Genomic DNA, 24,308 nt, shown 5'->3' with positions numbered 1-24,308 from the left:
ACCACACATCATAGATCGACAAAATTAGTATCAAAATGCGCAGAAGGGTTGGTTTCCTATACCTGATGTAGAGGATATTAAGATCTATGTGGTTCACAAAAAAACTTATTTCAAAAAATCTGATTTTCGGTCTATTTTCTCTTGATGAACAGAGATCAGGTGATCAAGATAAGAAGTTTTTCTGTATTTTTCCATTCTTGGAAGCTGCTATTGCGTTATAATAGTCCTTGTTGGTTTTGCAAAAGATGAAATGGTAATTTGAAGGTATTACTATTATAATATTAATGTAACCGTTGAGGAAGAGGTATGCTGCTCACCTGCTTTAGATTAAGTGTCATTATGGCATTAAGGTCAGGTATTAGTAAGTCGATGCAAAACTTCATGGAATTGGAGAGAAATGTGCTTCTCCTTAATTCAGATATAGTCAGTCACTATTTTTACTTGAGGAAGAAAGTAGTCGAAACGAATCCTAAGTTTTTGAAGAAAATGCCCCATTTCCAAGCTTTGAAAGATGAACTGCTGAAAGATGTAGTTGGCATATGGAACAAAGCTGGTCTTCCAGTGCTCAGCAAACAGAGAAACCTAGAACTTCTGGCAAAACAATCTGCCAAAGCATCGGCACTGCTATGTTTGAAACAAAGAAAAAGAAATGAAGTAGTTAGATGTCTACACAGTAGCGAAAGCGACTCTGATGGGGAAATGAATTGGGAAGATGATAACGAATACGAGCCTCTGAAACCAACTGTTTGGGGAAAAGTGTACAAGAAAGTACATTATTTTTCAATAAATGATAGAAGTTGTGTACTTGCTGATCGTAGGATGACTTCGGTACGCCAGCAGTCAGACCTTATGAGGTCGGTTCTTGGAAAAGATCAAGTAGCTGCTGCTGCATCACCTTCGACAGTAGGCTATACCGCCAACGACAAAAAACGAGAGAAAAATCTCTGATCGAAAGTGAGAACCTTCTCAACTCAGCTTCTGCCGTTCAGTTATGTTATGATGGGCGCGTTGTCGATAAAATAGATCGATGCGTCTTCTTGGGTCAACTTGTTGATGATAATGGCATGAAGCACGAAAGTGTGCTTGCTGTTAAAATTTTTCCCAAAAGTGTGTCGGTCACTGCAGAACTGATTTTTGGCACCGTCATCCAGGAGGCTTGCAGAGTTCACCTATCCCAAGTATATTCAGTCATGGCTGATACGACTGCTCTCAACACAGGAAAAAAAGTCCGGAGAATACTCGACTGGTCAATTATTTTAATGATGAAATTGGTCATGATATTCATACCATTGAATGCATGTTCCACATCAACGAAATATATCTTTCCCATGTCATTTCTTTTGTGGACGGCGCCAAGAAGGGTCCCGGAGCAATGCAAGATGGGGCTTTGCTTAACCAGATAGCAAGACTAGACAAGCCCAGTACTGAAACATTAACACCAACTATTATTACGCAATAACAGCTTCCAAGAGTGGAAAAATACAGAAAAACTTTTATCTTGATCACCTGATCTCTGTTCATCAAGAGAAAATAGACCGAAAATCAGATTTTTTTAAGTAACTTTTTTTCTGAAGCAGATAGACCTTAATATTCTCTACATCGGGTATAGGAAACCGACCCTTCTGCGCATTTTGATACTAATTTTGTCGATCTATGATGAGCGGTTCCGGAGATACGGCCAAATTTCGAGATTTTGAGGCCCAAAAATTTCAAACCTCGTGGACCACCTCAATATGACGTCATAATTGAAAAAATTTGGGGTGTAAACTTTTTTCCCCAAATACCACCAGATGGGACCCCAGGCATTTTGAATTTCAAAAATGGTGAAAAAATGAAACACCCTAATAATTATGCAGTAGTCCAGTTTTAATCCGGTGATGTCATTGTCCCCGTTACCGAGGGTGGCCGGACCCAACTCCACGTGCCGCAATCGCGTTCACACCCTGCCTCCACATCGATCTGTTTCTTAAAGCATCCTCTTAACCCATACTCGATTCACGATAGATGATGCTACTAGCTTGTAAAGGAATAAGTTGTGAACTGCCAGGTCTATTTCGTGTCGTGTCAACCCGAGATTACAACTCAACCAACCACAAACCTCGCACAAGGAGCGGATATCAGGGAATTCTGGTTTACTGGTGAGAGGGTCGGACTGGGCAGCAATGTCCGAGTTAGTGTTGTGAAAAGCCCGCATGGTTTCCTTGAACTGCTGCTCAGGCATCTCCTTGACTACAATCTCCCAACGCTCCGATATGTCCGTTAATAGAAGCCTGGAGGATAGAAAAGATAAATTTAAAATGTAGATTTTGTCAAAGGCAAACACTGAAGCAACCACACCATTTGTTTCATAACATATTGAAATAGGTTTGCGTTTCCAGCAGGTAGACAAGCAAATAACTCCTTGTATCATTTTGTCAAAACAAGAAAGAGTTTAATTTATTTTTAACGTAATAAATGTCTTTTTTTTTTTCAAACAAAATACAAGAAAAAGTTGTACAGCACATATGAACACTTAACGTAACCTTAAACTATAGATATTATCCCAGTTGAGGCTAGTCCATTCAGATTCTACATAGCGGTCATATCAAATCAAATCATTCAATCAATCAATCAAATGGCATTGAATATAAAATGTGTGCAGTCTGATTGAAAGAACTGAATTAGAGCAGTGCACCAGATTGCACTCAAACTGTCTGTATCACGTAGAAGCAAGGCAAATATCTCCCCTAACCGCGTCACACGTACCTTGTCCTGTACCAGGTGTTGACGTAAGAATCTCTCCACAATTTAAAGCAGGATGGTTCGTCCTTCAGGCAACCCATGGCCACGCTGGTCAGCTCTTCACTTAGTGTAGGACCCTGAAACAAGATAGAAAACTTCGGCTTACATCGATTAACGGATACAAAGTATGTTTCTAGGATGAGAGTTGTTCAGTTTGTTATTCCCAACTTCATTGCGTCTACCCTGAGACTTGCGAAGTTTCACCTATGAACTCAACCAATCAAGTTTGAACACGTTTAAGTCAGCGACAGTAAAAGGTAAATTTAAAAAGTATGTTCTCGTTACAAAACTATACTTTTTAGTTGGAAACAATTATTAATCCAAAGCAACAGGTTTGGAAATTTGTAAAAGAAACGTATTGATCGATGAGTTCAAGGCCAAACGTTCCGGTCAATGACCTGGAATGTAAAACCCACTCTGACAATATATCTGCGTTTACATGACACTATAACTAAGTGCAAAAGCACAATGGGTGGTCGACTATCAGATTTTCAGATTCAAATTCTTGTTTATTTGGTTTAGCACTACAGCACGTATACATCAATTAATATATGGATACATAAATATTCCAAGAATGAATTGTAGCAAATGCAAATAAAGTGCTCAATGCAGTCATGCAGGTAGCAGAGCCAGTGATTACAAAAACTAAAATGGCTGAGATATGCGTTAGATAGATACATATATAAATACATTAAATGTGATACTGGTAATACGATGACAGAGAAAGACCACAGGGTCAACGAAGTCAGCTGCCACCCTCATACAACTAACAATAAACAAAAAACCACGAAGAGGCAATAGCAACATGAGTACAACAACAAAATGAACAAACAAACCACTAAAGTTACACTAAACCACTAAAGATCAGAACTGACGATGCACTGAATAAGTGCGAAATATATTTTCTGTAACATCTACTGACTACTGATCCCTGTTACCTTAGCAATTGAGGTTTTAGCTTTCTAGATATGGAACAGGGATCGTTTCAGAATAAGACTAGGTCAGAAAGCGAGGCAGACTCCGACGCAGCTCAGCATCAGCCAAGAGCAGTTAGCTACACTAAAGTTACACATATAATAAAAAGCAGTGGGGTAATGGTAGGCTAAACAAGATAGCAAGTAAAATTTCCACGCCTGGTTGTTGTATTGTTTAAGAATGTGTTTTTTAATTTGGTTTTTTGAAACATAAAGGTATTGTTTTAAGGTTTGTGGGAATGGTGCTCCAGAGTTTTAGAGCTAGATATTCAATTTTTTTCTTGTCTGTGTTGGATTTACAACTTGGTAGATAAAATTTCAGTTTAATTTTCTGTCTAGTGTTGTGATGATGAACTCCATTTAGGTTTTTAAAATATTAGGAGAATTCACCAGGCAATATATTGCGAGCAGGTTTATATATAAAAACAGCGCATTCCAGGTTAACTATATCGTTTGGTTAAGGACATTAAATTTAGAACACTGAAGGAGTTCGTTATGGTGCGTAGAGAAGAAAATAAACAAGTTCTAATAAAGACGTTTTGCATTGTTTGAATTGATGCAAGTGACGTTTGGGAAGCTTTACCCCAGTTAAGAATGGAATATTGTAGTTTCGAATGAAATTAAACGAAGTAATTATTTGCAGAATTGCAGTAGGCATAAGATGCCTTAGTTTGTAAGCAATCCCGCAAGCTCTGGACAGGATAATCTTCAAGTTAGACAAATGCACGTCCCACTTAAGTCTGTTGTCAAAGTAAATTAAAGATGTTTGATACTTTCGGTTTCTAAAATGTTGATTCCATTTATGCACAGATTAAATTTATGGTCTTTGTTCGGGTTTTTGCTCATGATCATGTGGTTTGTTTTGTTATAGTTTAACGTAAGTTTGTTGCATTTCAGCCAATTGTTCATTCAAACAAGGCATTAGATAGATCATTAATATAAATTAAAAATAGTAAGGATCCAAGAATGGATCCTTGTGGGACACCGCAAATCACTTTAAGAAATTCAGACTTAGCGTTACCGATTCTAGTACATTGAGTTCTATTTTTAAGATATGATTTTAAGATGCTCCAGATTTGACCACGGAAGCCGTAGTGGAGAAGCTTGCTTAAAACGATATTATGATTAACGGTGTCGAAGGCTTTGCTGAGATCTAGAAAAATAGCACAAGTGTGTTTGTATTGGCCTATGTTAGATTGTCACTTAGGTTGTCACGGCTCGGTTGGTAGAGTGAGATGATCGAAAGGAGTTTCTGTGTTTTTGTAGAAAGTTTTGGATGTGATTAAATAAAATTCTCTCAACTATTTTTGATAAAGTTGGTAAAATAGAGATTGGTCAAAAATCACTAAGTTGTTTTGGAGTAGGAGTTTTAGTAATTCTGGATTGTTTAAATAGGAGAGGAAATGTTTCATCGGTCACACACTGGTTTAATAAAGGTAAAGGTCCCATACTCAGGTACTGAGCTTTGGGGAAGGAGAAGATAGGGTTATCATTATACTAAGTAGAGATGTACCGATATCACTTTTTTGGCCGATACCGATATCACTTTTTTAGGCCGATACCGATACTGATACCGATATTTTGGCCGATACTTTGGTGTTACAAAAAGAAGCAATTTTGGTATTTGCAAGGAATTATATCAAATGCTAAGTTTTACCTTATTTGCATAAAACTATTAAAAAAAGCTTTTAATTGGCATAATTTATTAAAGATTTAAGAATCCAATCTCAACCGCATTGTTGTGTCATAATAGTAGGTTTTAGTAATGAAAGGCCACCATGATTGAGGACTGGGGTATAAGGGAAGAAACATTACATCATAATTTGGGTTTCTGAAAAATTAAATAAAGTGTTTGCGTAAAATCTCCAAATAGGCTATCATAATTGATAATAAGATGTAAAATGTAAACCAAGTGATTTGTGTAGTCGTACAAAAACTATTCGACAAGTAATGTGCAACCTAAGGGCGCTTGTCGTTTGGTTGAAAAGCTTTTGCCAGGCCAAGACCACCCAGGCAGCAAAAATGCACAATCCCACATCGCCCCCTACGCTGCTAAAGGTCCAAAAATCCAGTTCGCGACCCAACTTCCACCCCTCGCTGCAACAAACCAACCAAGCTCAAACAATGCCACGGCAGAACAAGCAGGCCCAAAACGAAACCAATCGGACCACGAATCCTCACCAAACCGATCAAAACGGTCTTGCCGCGCTCAATACGACAACCCCACCGCAAAGAAAGGAGCACCCCTCCCGGCCACCAGCACAAGGCCGAGCACCCACCAGCAGCAAGCAGCCGCGACCCGCCAACCACAACGGTGCAGCTTCCACTCTAGCCATTTCAATTCTTGTCGATGTAAATTCTTGCCACAAAACGACTGCCGAGAAACATATAATTGATTGGATGGTCAAAATGGCTAGCGTGGAAGCCACACCGCTATGGCCAGCGAACTGCAACAGCCCGCCGCACCAGTGAGCGCCCTGCGCCGACAGGCGGAAGAACGCTCCCCCCACAACGAGGCCGCCATTCCAGGCGCAACAAGACCACTTATTGACCAGCCCAGCGAGGACCCGCAGTCCCACCGCTCCCACCCACGACATTGCCCAAGCTTGGCGAGTCCACCACAACGAAAGGTGGAAACCAAATCACAAACCGACAGAAACCAGACCACCAAAAACAACCAAGTTACACGGGTCCCTCAAACGTCCAACAATGCAAAAACGATGCAAAATTACACATCTCCGCCACCTGGGCAGTCCTGACCTGGTTTTATCCTCTGTTAAAAGTAAAAGAGAAACACAAATGATAAGTATTGGAGAAATTGAGTCTCCTTCACAACTTAAGAATCGAATAACACAAAACTGCTGAAACAAAAACAAAACGTTTTGTTTGAGTGAAAGAATCACTGTAAGCAAACAATGCCAAAAGGTGCGCGCATTAAGTCATGGGAGTATGAGGTATCAAAAATTTGAACAGGTTTTTATTTTTCTACATCAATGTGACATTAGTTACAACCTTAAAAAAATCTATATCTTTGCTTCTGCAGAAAATCCCCAGCAAACGCCTTTTTTTACATGTTCAGTATCGGCCACAGTATCGGCCAAATTTTGCCGATACCGATACTAAAAAAATGGCCGATATCACCGAAGCCGATATATCGGTACATCTCTAATAAGCCTTCGGCACTAAGGAGAGTAGGGTGGCCAGTTCCTTTCTCTCGGCCGCCTTTACTTTAGCAACAACGCCCACCCAATTTATTACACCCTGGGTAGAGGTGAGCGGTGTTTTTCAACAACCAGCTGAAGCCGGGAGTCGAACCAGGTTTGCATAATTGGAAAGCCAACGCCTTATCCGCTGCGCCATCCCACCACTGGTTTAATAGTTTAGTAATAATCGGCAAAATAATGTGTTTTGATAGTTATTGAAACTGATTTGGAATTCCATCAATTCCGAGGCAGATCTACTTTTTTAACTTTGTGCAGTCGTATACTTCCGTTTTTGAAATGTCACTCGAAACAAAGGATTCCAGACAGCTAAAGTAAGATGGTTTACTATACACTTTTCAAGTGTTGGGTATGAGAAGATACGGTTCTCATTGTACTAAGGCTTCGGCACTAAGGAGAGTAGGGTGGCCAGTTCCTTTCTCTCGGCCGCCTTTCCTGCAGCAATTACACCCACCCAATTTATGACACCCTGGGTAGAGGTGAGCGGTGTTTACAACACGCCATCCCACCGCAGACCACGCTACTAGGTAAATAATCCGTTACTTTAGATTTAACAGCTCAGGAATGCAGTTTAACAAAGTCTAAAAAGAGGTGCCTATTTTTGTGAAATGTTCATTAAGTAAGTTGACATAATCAGAGCTTTAGTTTTGAATAAAGTCTCATTGATAGTTATAGTTTTAGGAAATTTTGTTTAAGTGGATGGGTTTTTTGTGTTAATAATTTCATTGGATACTTCCCAGGCTTTAAATGCGTCTTGACTGTTTTTCTTAATCAAATTATTGTAGTATTGTTGTTACACTTCGATTTGATCAAAGCAGAGCATGTACGTAACAACTTTGATGGCCGCAATGGTAAGTTGCTCTTCTAGAATAAAACTCGAAAAACATTCTAAATAAAAACGTAAATCTCTCTCAGTAACAATTCATAAGTGGTGTGGTGTTATGAGGATAACTTGACACAAACGTTTATATGGAGGATTGCAACTCACTTCCTGGGAGGAGGTTTTAAGGAGGGAGGCGAACACATGTCGCCTTCTTGCCTTCGTGTCGGTGGCAAGAGTACGGAAAGTTGGATAGATTGCTTGCATCTTGAACTGGACTCTGGGGATATCAATCACAACAGGGGATTATAATTTCAAAGTGGGACCGAAATAAACCACGATGATGAACGATATTATGAGCAATCAATTAGTGGTAAAATCCTGTGGTTGGTAACTTTTTAAAACTATTTTTTGAAGTTGCTGTAAACATTCAGCAAACAAATTTTAATAAAATGCGGAACTTACTAAACAAGAAATAAAATAAATAAATAAGGGAGTTGCGCCTGGTCATTGGCATAAAGACCCCGAGTACTAGCTAGGTATAAACTAGGCTAGCTAGGTATAAACTAGGTGACGTTATATGAAACTCCACTCACGAGGGTGCATGCTTGACAGTTCCATTGTTATCGTGCGCCCAACGAGCGACGGCAAGGTAATGATCCGCTGACACGCTTCCCTTCAGGTCGACAGTGGGTGATTTGCATTGGGACAATATTGTTTCGATGTAATTCATCGCATACTGAGATACCGGCTTGATATGGAGATGAGGAAGCATTACTTGGAGCCAAACTAAGAAAAGAAATGACGCAGATCAAGAAACAAATGCTTATGGTTACGGCAATCTGTACCTTTAATTGATGTTATCTATGATTAAGATATTTAAAATGTTTGAAGATAGTATCCAAGTAATACCGTTTCGTTACGCGCATGGAAATATTTTTCGAACTGAATTTTCGTTTTGACGCAAAGTACATTTGCTTTGGTTTCAAACTAAAGATCATCATCATCATTCATTCGCCAGAAAGGGTCTGGACATCACTCCCAATTACCAGGACTGTCTACCTACTAGACAAAAAATCCGTTATTTTTTACATTAATTTACGTCTGCAGACGTTGAATCAATGTAAAAATGACGAATTTTGCGGTTTGGGTAGTTTTTCTACAGTGACTTTATTTCGTTTGCTCCATTTCCTCATCAATAGCTAAAGTTCATCTGATTAAATTCTCTTTCACTGTCTCGTCCAACGTTTTCTTAGGTCTTCTTTTTTGACATTTCCAATCACCATATTTCTTTTTGTACCTGTCTTACAACACATTCCTCGTCCATTCATTCAAGGTTCCCCATCCATCTCAGACGACGCCCTCTCCTGTAAGACTGCCGGTGACATCTCTGCCACATAACAATGTTGTTTTTACTGTGCTTCATTTTTCTTCTAATCTCAACCCTCCAATTCTTCGTACTTCGTTACTAACCTCTTCATGTATCGCCTTTGCCATTTTTTCCATTCTTTTCTTTTTCTATATTTTACATACAACGATTTTGTTTATTTGTTTCTATCAATTCTCCAATTTTTATAACGTGCCGTTTCTCTTCTATGGCCGTCTTGACTGCACAATTGTCTCATCACCAAGTTTCCTTTCTGCCAGCCCCAATAGACGGCCCACATCGTCTCTCCCACCTAGGTTGATCTCATCCCATTCTACATAAGTGAGATTCTTGCTTTATCAAATTAAGCAAAGAATTTACAATTTCTAATGTATCTCTCTATATTATGTTAAATGCCGTGTCGTCGCTCGGTTTTGTCTGCTCATGCAAAGAATTTAGTTTCACCGATATAAAACTGGCTATGAACACTTAAGATTATAACATAATCCTTTAGTTGCCATGCCAAGAAACATGATTTCAAGAAAAGCAATCAGCAGCCAACGTGATGAGGAAGCTAACCTTTGACCCCGCACTTTGAACTCTTCACTCCAGTCTGGCCGAGAGCCCAAAGCAAAGACAAACATCTAAAATTGACAATAAATCAAAATTAGTTACTAGTTGACTAAAAACTTTCACAGCCTGTTTCAGCTAAATGAGATCATCAGAAGGAACTTATTCAAATAGAATCATTCTAATGATCCCATTAAGGTGAAACAGGCTGTTAAGGTTTTTTGTGAACCAGTAACTAATTTTGATCTGCTTGGCATTAAGCACTTTTGTAGTATTAATAGCATGTATTGTTTAAAATTGACAATACATTTTGAAGCTGTTTTTATTACTGCATTCCTGTACCTGTCAAGGAAGAACACAGCGATGCTTTCAAAGTTTGGTTAAAATATTCCGTTAAAAATTTACGTGACTGTGTGCAGTCGATTGCTTGACGATACAAAAAATGAAAATGATTTACTACAATTTCAAGCAATAATGATACTGTGGTACTTTTCCCCGCGTTCCTTAAATTAAAAACCAAATAATTCTGTATTTAACTCTCTATAACTATGATTGTTTTTAATTTAACGCTGTCTTAAAGACCGAAAGTTTCTTTGCGGTATCTAGTTCGACTAAACAAATTCTTTATGAATTTTGATTTCAATTTACAGAGAAAAAAGTTTCCACTACAGAATTAATAAACTAGGGCAACTTTACACCGATTCATGCAATATTGAATTTCAACAGATAGGTATCCCCCTTCTAATCCAGTTGACTGCTACATGAAAATGGCAATATATAATCATCATATACTCACTTTTTAGACACATGATGCATGCTTATCATCTTGTCATTGTATTTCTCAACTTCTTCAAGACATAGATTAGGATGTGCATGAGCTAGTGCTTGCAGACACAACCGAAAGCCCCAGGTTTGCGTATCTGCGCAGTGAACGAGCCAATGAACAGCAATGTGTCAGTTATCATGTTCTCAGTTATTATTATCAGCCCAGACCAAGCTCAGCCTCAAATGTATTGTGGCGTCACATATCATGTGATTTTCATTTCTACATATCAACAAATAGATCAAATATCTGTTTCAACCCCAAAAGGGGGACATCAGAATGTCCTTATTCAAATACGATTCTATTTGAATAAGGACTCTCTGATGATCCCCCTTTTAGGGTGAAACAGGCGGTAGAGGTTTTAGAGAGTAATACTGTAACTATATTTGATGTAATTCGCTCTGCTTGACTTTTTGGTTGGCAATGTGCACTTTTTGTAGTATTAATAGTATTTATTGTTTACTAACAAATACAAGTATTCTATCACTGACACAGCTCTTTGATGCAGACACACAAGATGGAAAAGAAGCGACAATTTGTTTTAGTTCGTAACATCAGTTAGTTTTTGCATGTCATCATCATCATGTTCCTTCCGTATTGAGGGTTGGATACAATGCGCCATTGTTCAAGATCATGAGCTTTTTGCACGACACTTTTATAATTTAGTATTTGATTATATTAAACTTAAAAGCTCTTATCTGAGCATGAAAAAATACCTCTGGTGATGTGATCCAGCATGGCGTTCAAGCAGTGCTGGAACATGAGTGGAATCAAAGCTTCGTTGAGGTCTTTTCCAAATAGTTTCATCAAAGTATCTCGCACTGTCTGCAATAATCAGGACATGTTGTAATGAGATCCGGGAACAGCGAAGATCACAAAACTAGTGCCATAACAAACTGTATTACATTCATACAGAAAGAACTGTTTTATAAATTGTGATTTTCAGTAGGTCCAGTAACTCAAAGCTTTATGAGTCATCTAACAAAAATTTACTCCGAATCACAATGATGAGATTGAGAACAAAATTAAAACCAGAAATATCACCACATTCACCAGCCGGAATGGCCCGTTTCGGCTAGTCCGATTCGGCTGGTCCAATTTGGCTAGCTCCCTATTCGGGTACAGTCTTTCTCGGCTAGTTCCCTATTCGGCAAATTTTTGAAAATCCAACCATAATCCTTCTGTAATCCAACAAAATCCTTAAGTAAATCCAACGAACCAGCCGAAAAAGACTGCAGCCGAATCGGACTAGCCGAATAGTAGCGGACCCTTCACCAGCATAGTTTGGATTTGTTGCCTCCAGACAAAAGGGCCAGAAATGAAATTTTCACATTACAAATGGTAACAGAGAGATGTATAGAAAAGAACAAGGATCTGTGTTTTAGACTAAGTTTCTAAAGCTTTTGACGAGGTTCAACATGCTAAATTATTCGAAATATTGTATTCTTTTGGCATCGACGGAAAAAATATCAGAATTATACAAAACCTCTACTGGAAACAAACGGCTGCAATACGTATAAATAGTGATCTTAGCGAATTCAAACCGATACGACGGGCGTCAGACAAGGATATGTCTTATTGTAATTATCTCCCGACCTCTTCAACGTTTACAGTGAGATGATTTTGAGAGACATCGAATATATGAATGGAGTAAAGGTTGGAGGACAAAATATAACAAACTTGAGATACGCTGATGATACAGTCTTGATAGCAGAATCTGCAACCAATCTATAAAACTTATTAGAGTTGAACTCAGAAACAGAATGCACGACCGTTTCAAAAAAGAATACTCATCCAAAATGCAACTTGACACTCAAGCGACTTGACATCCAATTACTAGCAAAGGACACTTTTAGTAAAATGAACACAGTCTTCAACCATCGCAACATAACAAGAAAAACCAAAATTAAAGTTTTAAAATCATATGTTGAATCAAGTTTAGCCTATGGGTGCGAATGCTGGACGATAAGTAACGAAATGAAGAAAAGATTAGAGACTGCTGAGATGTGGTTTCTCAGAAGAATGTTGAAAATGCAGAAAGGAGATTAACAACAACAGTTAGAAGGCACCAGATGGATTTGTAGGTCATATTCACAGACATGGAGATTTGGAAAAATTAGCACTATTGGGGATGACACAAGAAAAAAGAAGCAGAGGTCCACAAAGATTAACTTATTTAACAGCTTGAATCAATGGGCCACAAACACAACAGTCAAAACGAACGATTTTATACGAATGGCAAATGACAGAGAAGTTTGGAAGACCATGATCGCCAACGTCTGCATCAGATCAGGCACATAATCAGCAGTAACTCAAAAATCCACTTCAAGATACAAAGTATTTGTTTGGTCGTCGACTAACAAATTACAAGCGCACCAAGTTAACTATTTAAAATATTTGAGCATAGTATGCAAGCAAGTTGGACAGCACTGAGGTCTAGCCTCACGAATTTGTGACTTCGGCTACTGCGGGCTCTGCATACGTCTTTTCGTAATTGGTTCTGGAATCCGTGTGGCCTTACAGGTTCATAGTTTTTTCCTTGCGTTGCGTACAAATCCTCAGGCTGGAATTTCACAGAGCGCGTGCTTTCTCTGTCGCATTACGTTGCATTTACATGATTCTGTGTCTATCTACGTCGTTGGTCTGTCGTGTGCTGTGTGTAATCAATAAGTCATGTTTGTAATCTAAAAAAAATGACATTTTCGAATTCAGAAATTTTCATTTTTGGAATGAAAATTTCTGCTTTTCTCTTAGTTTTGAACATTGGTAGACAATAGATCACTATCCTCCACAAAATGAGCTTTCTACATATTTTAGTTTTGCTTATAGTTATAGACTTTCTACGGTAGCTTGTTTGGGGCAAAACGGAAATATCGATATCACTTGCAACACAGCCTAAAAAAAGCAATAGTTTTTTTGGCGTGAAATTTGTTTTCAAACGGCCATCTAGTTTGTTTTGGAGAACTAAAACAGAAAAGACGCATTTGTTAAACACTGTTTGACAAACAGATAGTCGGATTCCATTTGAATAAGACCACTGAAGAAGCTGGCTTTATGGCGGCGAAAGTTACAATTAATGTAACTTTACTGGTTACTAAGCTTGATAGTTTTTGTTCATGGACATTGATTCTAACAAGTTCACAGAAATTTGCTTGACTTTGACAACTAACTAACAAAACGAACACCCACAATAAAATTTTTTTTAAGAAACAAAAAAAGAAAAACACATTAGGTTTCATACTTTGGGATTTTGGGAAGTTACATCTAAATTCAAGAAACGCGATAGGTCTAGAATCTGATTTGTTTGCTCAAATGGAGCACTTTAAAGTTAGCATGTCCGTTTTGCCTCGCCTTTCCCTATGTTCAGATACGTATTTTAAAGTGTTAACATAAAAATAGTCTGTACATATTAAAAGTAATTTGTTGAGGGCAACTTCAAGATTTGATTTAACGTAAGAAATTGATGGCAGTTTCATCGTGTTTGTGCGAGCTGATATTCAAGAACTCGTGGATAAAAACTAGATATATCGTGGTCAAACTGACAGTTGGTTCCGCATTGAAACCCGGGTAGGAATCCCGCATCATCACCTTACAATGCCAAACACGGCTCAATAGCAGTAATTGGAGAAGTTTCATCTATGATTCCATGGTAACACATAAATGTGGGAAACCAAAAATGTGTTCACTGAAGGAAAAAAATTAAGCTAGTAAAACATCTTTGTGATTATGATGCTGCAACGTCTGCAACAAGCATTGGCGACCTGTCTGTCACGACGAACATACTGGACAAACATGCGACAGTGGTGATGACGCGGGTTATTTTGACGCTTAAAAACATGCCATGACAGGAACTAGCAGTCATGCCTGAGCTTGCAGCACTGTGCATGGCTGTGTTTCATTCATCAAGGACCTGCTGTTTATATGTTCTGAGTTTTGCCTGTAAAAGATGTTCAAGCGTTTGTGAAGCAGACTAGATTTCACCTTGCCAATTGGGTGAAACACCTCAGACAAATAGGGCTTTTTCCACAACCCCTATTCGTCACGCATACTTCATGAAGTGGTCTTAATTTCTGAGCTATTAACAAATTACTTAGTGAGGTTAAGTAAGAAACCTATCATCTGTGATGCTGATATTTTTACTGCGTTCGTCATGTCATGCAGCCATTGCTTTCTTTTTGAGTGAAGCCTTCACCTTTGTGGTCTTGCATAGTGGATAGTCGAATGGCTTCCCAACGAACGTCGGGTTTTCATCAGGACACTTTAAAATGGAATTTAAGTATCCGGCAACTTCTTTCGGCCAAACCTGTGCAAATGAAACAAGGCCATTAGAAGTCATTCAATGGAGTTTCCATTTCAACTGACCATTTATTATTTGATTGGTCATCTCAAAGATGCTAAAAGAAAAGACGAAACACTTCAACTAAGTTGTTGCCAAACAAAAGTTGAAATATGGCAAATACAACATTAAAAAAAGCGGATTATGTGCTTTACAGAAGTTCAAGCAATTTGATATAAAATGGAAAATATATGGTACAGCTCCATTAAAAGACAATTAATGGGGTACCAACACTCCCAACAGTAGCTTATACAACCACAGTTTCATCAAACTTAAATATATATAAAAGTTTGGTAGAGAGTTTGCTTTGTTGAACCATAGACAAGCAAAGTAACTTTAGCGGGTTTAACATGTTTTATTACATAGAGATATAACATAATTAAAAAAAATCAACTTAAACGTTTGCGACACGTACGTGTGTCATCAGGGATTACTTAATTAATTATAGTGCATAGTCAGATTTATCTTAAAATCTTCATTTTATATATATTGCAGATTTAAGTAATTCCTGATGACGACACATGTAGGTGTCAAAAACATTTGAATTATTATTATTTTTAATTATATTTCGTTGTAATAAAACCTGTTAATTCCGCTAAAGTTAATTTGTTTATAAATATATACAATATCCATACACATACAACACGGTACGTAAAACAATACATACTGTCAAGTCAATAATCTACAAAAAGTGTTCAATAAAAGCAGAGTGAATTTTCAAATGGTTACCATACTGATCACCTAAAAACATTGCTACCTGTTTCAGTGTTTCACCCTTCAGAAGGTATTCAGAAGGATGAAACAATCTTCAGAAGGTTTTATTCAAATCGAATTCTATACAACAGGGTAAACAGAAAGTCCTTGGACTAACTTATAAACAAGTTGTAAATGTGGATTGTGGATGCTTATTATCAATGCTTAGAAATAGACCTAAAGTTTAAAGAGTTTAGCAAGATATTTAGCCTATTAAAAGGCGTATAAGTGACATTCAATATGTTTAAACATAAAGTGAAAAAAGTTCAAGAAGTTTATGTTCACCTTATATTCTGTTATAATATATGATATACTAACTATGATAACTATCTATACCAGGGCTACTCAACTAATTTTAGCAAAGGTCCATTTTGACAAGTTGAATATTTTTGCGGTCTGGTGAATATTTCATATGCAACCACGAAAATTAAACAACCAGTAGCCTACGAGCACCGAAACACTTTTCAGGTAGTATGTAACACGACTTGGATTTTTGTCTGACACAAATAAAGAAATAAAAAGGGAAAAAATTTATCTTATGTTTCTTTGTAGTGTAGCTGTGTGGATCGCACATCAGAGAAGATGGAAAAGCGTTGGGGGGACTGGGGGCGAAGCCCCCAGCTCGTTGGATAATCCCAAAAAAATGCTTTTCCCTAATGGAAATCTGTTTAAAGAGGCCCTAAAATGTGGCAATGAGGTTATTCTTCCAGAAGCCCGAGGTCCACCATCAACACCCAGAAGGTGTGGATTCGAACCGCAGTCCGCCAGTTGAGTAGCCCTGATCTATACACTGCATGGCATAAAGTTATACTGCAAAGACAAGATGACACTACTTGGTTGTGCAGGAAACAGCATCCCAGAAAGATGGTGAAAAGTAACAACCAGTTACGCTAATGCATGGAGTCGACTATCAATCGTCTTGATAAACACTTGGATTTATGATAAAACGTAATGTGCCATTGAAGATTGAGGCAATGCCATGCAGCAGATCACAGTAGTGTATCTACCAACTGCAGTTGGGCGATAACAAAGGATACTTACAGCAGGTTTGTCGGAATATTGTTCTTTCAACTGGAGAATTTTCTCCACTATAGAATCGTCCTGCACATATGAAATCAACAAATTATTGAACCTTTCTCAAACTCCCGATCTCGCCCAATAAAGATAGATCGTACGAAGCAACTGACATGCTGCATCTCTGAATGAACAGCCATTCAATCCGTACCAATGCTTTTCAACATGTTTAAAAAAAAACTCAATCAAATTTGTAGTTCTAAAATACGACTACCAATATGAATGGTAGCCTATGGTAACTCATCACCAGTAGACTTGTTAAAAAGCCATTATTGTAGTTATATGAGTGGCTGTTAATATCAAACCTACAAAAAGTCAAACCAAGTCAAAAATTTCAAAAAGTCAAAACCAGAATCTCATATTTATCAGTTGAGGTTTTATGTATCCAACTATCCATAATAACTAAGCATTGAGTGGCTGGTTTACTGCAGGTCTCCTCAAATGGAACCAGAAAACTGACGTTTGTCCAATGTACAACTACGACTATCAATGTTGCATGCAATGATCTATGATTGTACACTTCATTCTTAGAAATATGTAAGCCTTTATGGCACAAGTGCAACAAAATATCAATAAAACAACCATAAAATGTTATACAGGGGACATACTGTCACGCCGATCTGTCGCAAAGACATCTCACCACAGGGTACAGTGGTACACCATACGGCTACACGACTTGACGCGAAATTCTTACGAATTCGATTAACGCTTTCTTCTCATAGCATGCTCATTGCTGTTTGGCTCGAAATTTGGACCTGGGTTTTCTTTTCGGTCATAGATCGATTTTTTATTAAAATGTCCGAAAAAAATATAGTCAATTCGGTCAAAATGTCCAAAGAAATATATAGTCAATTCGCAGCCGACGTATTATATCAATTACAAAAGATACAATTTTTTGCTTTGGTATTTTTGTACAAAAGAAAAATAAATTTTCCCATTAATGAATGCTTTTTCGCTTAATACTTTCCCTGTTTGATTTGTGTATTTTTTAGGTTTGCTGATGAACGTTTTGTTCTGCATTCAAAATGAGCGCCCCATCCACTTTGCTTCCGAATGGCATTCATTGACCAACATTCAAATACGAAATGCTACTCAAAAATTATGTGAGCCAAGTTCTAACTTTTCTCAGATAAAACAAGACAATGTTTCTCAGCGAAACTTCATGTTGTAGCTAGTCAGGAAGTGCAAATTTTGGTTTGTATCAGCTCCTTGAAAGGAAATATTTTCATCAGAAAAAATGACCGAAATAAATAAAAAAATTTAACCTTTTTTTTTATTTTAAAATTAAACCGAATTTTTTCTAGTCGTTTCGGACAAATGACCGAAAATCTCAAAAAAAACAAAAAACCCAGCCTTGGACATCTGTTTCAGAAAACAACAACAGAGTTATTATAAAACTTCTAAATTGCTGATGTCTTTAATATTGTATAATAATATTGAGGAAAAATATTTAATGCACTATTGATAAAAAATATAAACAGCCTCTGAATTTAAACTCAGAAATAATGAGAAACAAAAAGTGTGTAAAGCATGATTCACAATCAGTGGTATGAAAGAGCTCCGGAGCTGGAGCTATGCTCTGATAGTAGAGAGCTATGAAGCTGGAGCAGTTTTATTTTTATGTCGGCTCCAAAGCTCTGTTTTCTAGCTGGGAAGTAAAAGGAACACTATGAACTTAATCGATACAATAAATTCTATTAGCCAAGGTGGCTTATATTTTTGATCAATATTAAATATTTATCATCAATAGTACAATGTTAAAAACATCAGCAATCAACCTATACTGGAGTTGGAAGTTTTAAAGATGCTCGGTTGTGGTTTCCTAAAATAGATCAACAGATGTCCAAAGTGCGAGTCAAACAAGCCCGGAGCATGCTATGATAGTATATGATAAGGAAGCGTTAATCGGATTGGTAAAGAATTTATTTCACATCAAGTCAACTAGTGTTGAGATGTACGCTGTCGCTGTGGTTAGATGTCCTTGTGACAGTGATAAGTTGTCCAGCCACAGGATGCCGTGTACCCTGTTATTCAATTAGTGATGTGAGCTCAACAATTGATAAGTTATATAATATATGTCAACATTAATAGTGTTCGAATAAAATTTTCAAAAAATAATAACTTACTGCGCTTATTGCACTTTCAAAAGTTTTGAAATCATATCTACTTTCTTGTGCTGCTTTCTTGTTCTTCTTTTTACTAGCCTGTTTACCAGGAGATTTTGGGACTAAAAGAAAATTGAGCATTGAAATATAATTATAGTGGAACAACTAACCCAAGATGGAAACCAATTATAACAACACTTTTAATAATAATATATAATGTTTGTTTTTATATAGCGCACTGTATCCATCGCAGAATGCGTTGCTCCTCGGCGCTTTACAAAGCAGACAGTGCCAATGCAGCCGTATAGAGGCGCAACTGAGTACATTATAAGCTACCTTGACACCTCAAGTCAAGATTGTTTGATAGAAGAAGCATTATGCCATACAGGCATATACATTATACAATTATACATGAGTAAAATTTCCTACACTTTTACATTAAAGCTTGTCAAGATTTCTTTCTATCTCTTACCAGGAAAAAGACTTGGAAAGATTCAATGACGTAGTTTAATGGGTCAAACCGAAAAGCAGTCAATTAAATGTCGAATAATTCTACTAGTAGTGAAATGATAATCTGACTTCTTGAAGAACTTTAACGAGTTACGGCTTCTCAAATAACTCTAAATTCGAACACAATTTATATCAGCACCAATTCTCATCTACTTGTATTCAATTACTTCAAGTCTCAATCACCAATAATTTCTGCATCAACTACCAATCCACAACTCATAACACAACTCTCATAACCATCTCAATAATAATCATCATAATAATCCATTACGCAAATCACACCACTATTTATAAAAGGTTTGTTCGGTCTAGTAACTTCGAGAAGGTTACGTAGTGTTGCATCACACGAACTCATCGTCGGTCACGTAGCATTGAGCGGCACAACAAGCAAGTTTAAAGAAGTCTAAAGAATGTCACGTAGGGCCGAAGGGTGTAGAAAACACGTTACATAATACAGATTTCGTCATCAGAGGTTACTTTAGGTCAATACCCGATAATAACACATCGCTCAAAATTCCATAATGAAAACAGCCCATTCTGTCAAGACGCAAAGCAGCCCGACGCGAGGCCTTGCACATTGATTGTGACAAAGCTGTAAAAAGTATCATTCAGACTGTTATTACGGGCACTGTATTTTAATTCATGCAATCAATCCCAAAATGCACACAAGCATTACACTTACCAGACTGGTTAGGAATGTTTGATCTGTCTTGTAGAGGTTCGCTGTCTCCAGCATCTAAGTCATCATATAGTAGTGCAGCAGCATGACCTGTTGAAAACTAACAATTATATAAATGGTGCATTGAAAAAATTAAAATATTTTGCCAATATTAAGCAAGTTACGAGAATAAAAAGCATGTAGTGTAGGAATTACTTGTAAATACAAAAGACAAAAGGAAACAAAGGGAGTTTATAAGGGATGTCACAGTTGATCAAGCATGATTAATCTGTTAATAGAAATTAAAACTCATCTAAACAGCTGTATTTGTTACTAGCCCATCTGATAGAAGACATGATTGGCTATATCCGTCAAGGTCTTCACATAAAATGTCGGAATGGCCAGTTTCGGTGAGTCCGATTCGGTGAGTCCGATTCGGTGAGTCCGATACCTTAACGGGGGATTTTTTTCAATTTTTTTTTAAATTATTGGGTACCGTAGCCTAATTATCATTGCCGTTTTAGAGTTAGGGCTTAGAGGTTAGGAACTCACCGAATAGTAGCAGACCCATAAAATGTAGCATTGGTAATGCGGGTCTGCTACTATTCGGTAAGTCTGATTCGGAGAGTTCCCTATTCGAAGACAGCCTTTTTCGGAGAGTTCCCTATTCGGAGATTTTTTGAAATTTTTTTTGAAAATTATCGGGACCCGTAGCCTAATTATCATTGCCGCTTTTACATCGTTTTAACGTCGCTAAACGTTCAAATCGTGCAGAAAAAAATAGAAATAAAATGTTTGAACAATTAAATGAAAATTCGTCATGTCAGTTCAGTTGAATTGTTTTTATTTGTGACCATCATATCAAAAACAATACACGTCAACATAGCAAAGATATTTAAGATATGAAGTGAGCATTCTGTTGCTCCGGTTTTCTTTGGTAAAGTTATGAATATGGAACGTACCATATCACTAGGGTCTTTCCGGTGTCATAAATATGTATGATTTAAGATCTCAGTGGTTAGGTCTAAACCCCACTCATCTAAAGCTTCGAGAATTTCAACTATAAAAGAAATGATATTGTGGAATAAAATACAAACTTCTCTACTGTAAATAAACAGAAGGCGTCGTTGCATTCAGAACTTTGTTATAGTTGAGGATTCTAATATATTCTAAGTTTGCATGCAGAAGGCTACGCAGGATACATGTCAATTTTATCTGAGCAAACATTAATAGTTCAAAAATAAATTTAATTCCCTTTTTAGTCTTAAGATCTCAGTGGTTAAGTCTAAACCCCACTCATCTAAAGCTTCGACTATTTTTTTCTGCACGATTTGAACGTTTAGCGATGTTAAAACGATGTAACAGCGGCAATGATAATTAGTCTACGATACCGACGAATTTTCATTTATATAATTGTTCAAACATTTTATTTCTATTTTTTTCTGCACGATTTGAACGTTTAGCGATGTTAAAACGATGTAAAAGGGGCAATGATTTAGGCTACGGTACCGACGAATTTTCATTTAATTGTTCAAACATTTTATTTCTATTTTTTCTGCACGATTTGAACGTTTAGCGACGTTAAAACGATGTAAAAGCGGCAATGATAATTAGCCTAGGCTACGGTTCCCGATAATTTTCAAAAAAAATTTCAAAAAATCCGAATAGGGAACTCTCCTAATCGGACTCTCCGAATCGGACTCAGCGAAACGGGCCATTTCGGGCTAATGCACTGTTGTGAAACAATGAATTTAGTGAATTTTGCTTTAATTGTAAAATTGAGTGTCGGATAGTAAAACCATATTTATGCAGGAGTCACCAATTGCATCAAGAGATTGTTCCTCCGGTTCAAAATAGGCTGTTAAAAAGCTCTTCAGGTGACAACCAATGTGTAATAATATACAACCAATAAATTTTATTTTGGTAAACTTTGTGCATTGTGATTTCCACATAGAATTAGGTTCACCAGAAGAGGATAAGAATGTAGCACAATTAGTTCCCGAAGAATCAACATAACTCACTAGGAAAAAGGGACAAGGTTAACCCTTAGAAGGTTGGGCTCCTGGAGTCTTGCTCAGTTTGGGGGGGGGGTGTCGATTCTTCTTATGCTTTAGGAGTGATATCTTTGTTATTTTTTAAGGCACGGTTTCAAAATTTGGGATTTACTTTGTAAAATTATATATTCATGACTGCGTCGCTGAGCATATCCGAAAATTAAAACTATATGAATTTTAGAACTGCTCATATACGTTGAAATGTTGAGGTGACTTATGACTGTAATTGTAGCGTGAGTTTACAGTAATGAGGAACATGCATTGCAATGTTGTGATTACAATTTTTTTACATAATTTTACATACAGCCTTCACGCTGTGAAAACGCTGTGAAAACAGTTACGAGGGCCAACTTGATTACTTTCATCCAGCTGGTGGGAAAATTTTGAACAATAGAATACGAAATATTTCAGAGGATATGCTGAGAAATGCCTTATACTGTATCTCTCAATTTATAACTTTTATTCGCTCAAATTTTCAGCTCAATAGAGGTGAATAAAAGTTAGGAAAAGTCAAGAAATCTCGTAGTTGCAGCCTCAGTGGTTTTAGAGATACAACTGTTGATACAAGAAAGTTGAATTGACACTTGACAGCCTCCCTCCTAACCTTCAAAGGGTTAATATCTTATATACTTTACCTTTCACTTTTGGCAAGTTTTTGAAAGCAGCTTCTTTTTGTGCTTTGGTCTTGGGAACTTTTCCCACATGAATCCATTTTCCTCCATCATTGTCCATTTTTATTTTAGTAAGGTAAATCCGCAACTATATTAATTGTTAACATAAAAAATCAAAATTCTGAATATCAAACATATATATATATACAATTTATAAGATCCATTTAATTTTAAAATTTAAGTTATCACATATATACATACCACAAAATCGTTTAGCATAACCTAAACCATGACATCAATATCAACCAGTCTTAAGGCCATGAATTAACCTTTATTGAGAGTGTGGCACCGTGGCCTATCTGTTTCGACCAGGGCTACTCAACTAATGTTAGCAAAGGTCCATTTTGACAAGTTGAATATTTTTGCGGTCCGGTAAATATTTCATATGCAACCACGAAAATTAAACAACCAGTAGCCTACGAGCACCGAAACACTTTTCAGGTACGGTAGTATGTAACACGACTTGGATTTTTGTCTGACACAACCAAAGAAAAATAAAACATAGTAACTTTAGCGGGTTTAGCATACTTTATTTCACACAAAATATAACATATATAAACTCAAACGTTTTCGACACGTACGTGTGTCCTCATCAGGAATTAAATCTGCAATACATAAAATGAAAAATCGTAAGATAAATTTGACTATGCACTGTAACTGTAACGACACTCTGGACTGAAAGCACAAACTGAACAAATGATACGAGAATGATTGCGAGTAAATTATGCGGTGGGAAACAGATCACGTGAGGTGTATAACCTGTGTATAACTATAACCACATGTGTTGACTGTTGACGTGTATTGTTTTTCATATGATGGTCAGAAATAAAAACAACTGAACTGACATGACGAATTTTAATTTAATAGTTCAAACATTTTATTTTTATTCCTTTTTGCACGATTTTAACGTTTAGCGACGTTAAAACGATGTAAAAACGGCAATTGCAATTAGGCTACAGTACCCGATAATTTCCTTTTAAAAATTTCAAAAACTCGCCGAATAGGGCACTCGCCGAATAGGGAACTCGCCGAATCGGACTAGTCGAATCGGACTCGCCGAATTGGACTCGCCGAAACGGGCCATTCCGGTAGAAAACAGCCTAGTTTCCGACCAGATGTTCAGAAATACAGATGAAAAAAGCCGCTATTTTTATGGAAAGGAGTTCTCTTCCAGAACATTTTGAAGTTTGAACACTGCGGGAAAATGCTTTGATCGAAGTTCTAACGCCTGTCATCAAACATTTTGCCACACACGTTTTGTGCTATTCGACACAACAGGTTTCTTTTATAGATAAAATAACCGAAGTAGGCTACTTTTAGTTGTCAACGTGTTTGCAAGTTTGTGTTTATGTCTGACTTTTGCACTTGTTGTTCGAAGATTGCAGAAACGTTTTGCAAAGTGAATAAAAAATACTAGTAGACAGATAAACACGGTTGCAACTCGACTTCACTAAAAGAGTTTCTGTGATTACGTAATGGGCGATTTTGCACATTCACAAAAGCACACAACCCAGCTAGCAAAACCCATCGCTTTTACATTGATTTAACGTTTGCAGACGTTGAATCACAATGCATGACATGTATAAACAAGT

General features: G+C 37.2%; 1 protein-coding gene across 2 annotated transcripts in view; it reads right to left on the bottom strand.

Moving 5' to 3' along the window:
* Positions 1-22,833, bottom strand: part of LOC145785667 (transmembrane protein 214-like) — a 34,212-nt gene extending 11,379 nt beyond the window's left edge. For both annotated transcript variants that reach the window (XM_082597355.1, XM_082597353.1), the window contains exons 1-12: positions 22,681-22,833; positions 20,016-20,102; positions 18,845-18,945; positions 16,686-16,745; positions 14,748-14,858; positions 11,272-11,380; positions 10,529-10,652; positions 9,742-9,806; positions 8,393-8,585; positions 7,965-8,076; positions 2,746-2,858; positions 2,099-2,270 (exon numbers count right to left, since the gene is read on the bottom strand). In XM_082597355.1, the coding sequence (XP_082453481.1) occupies positions 2,099-2,270; positions 2,746-2,858; positions 7,965-8,076; positions 8,393-8,585; positions 9,742-9,806; positions 10,529-10,652; positions 11,272-11,380; positions 14,748-14,858; positions 16,686-16,745; positions 18,845-18,945; positions 20,016-20,102; positions 22,681-22,777 (1,344 nt within the window). In that variant the 5' untranslated portion in view covers positions 22,778-22,833. The remainder of the gene's footprint in view (positions 1-2,098; positions 2,271-2,745; positions 2,859-7,964; positions 8,077-8,392; positions 8,586-9,741; positions 9,807-10,528; positions 10,653-11,271; positions 11,381-14,747; positions 14,859-16,685; positions 16,746-18,844; positions 18,946-20,015; positions 20,103-22,680) is intronic.
* Positions 22,834-24,308: the final 1,475 nt, after the last annotated feature.

The sequence above is a fragment of the Aplidium turbinatum genome, chromosome 16 (assembly GCF_918807975.1).
Source record: "Aplidium turbinatum chromosome 16, kaAplTurb1.1, whole genome shotgun sequence".
NCBI lineage: Eukaryota > Metazoa > Chordata > Ascidiacea > Aplousobranchia > Polyclinidae > Aplidium > Aplidium turbinatum.
This window is presented reverse-complemented; position numbering and strand designations above follow the sequence as displayed.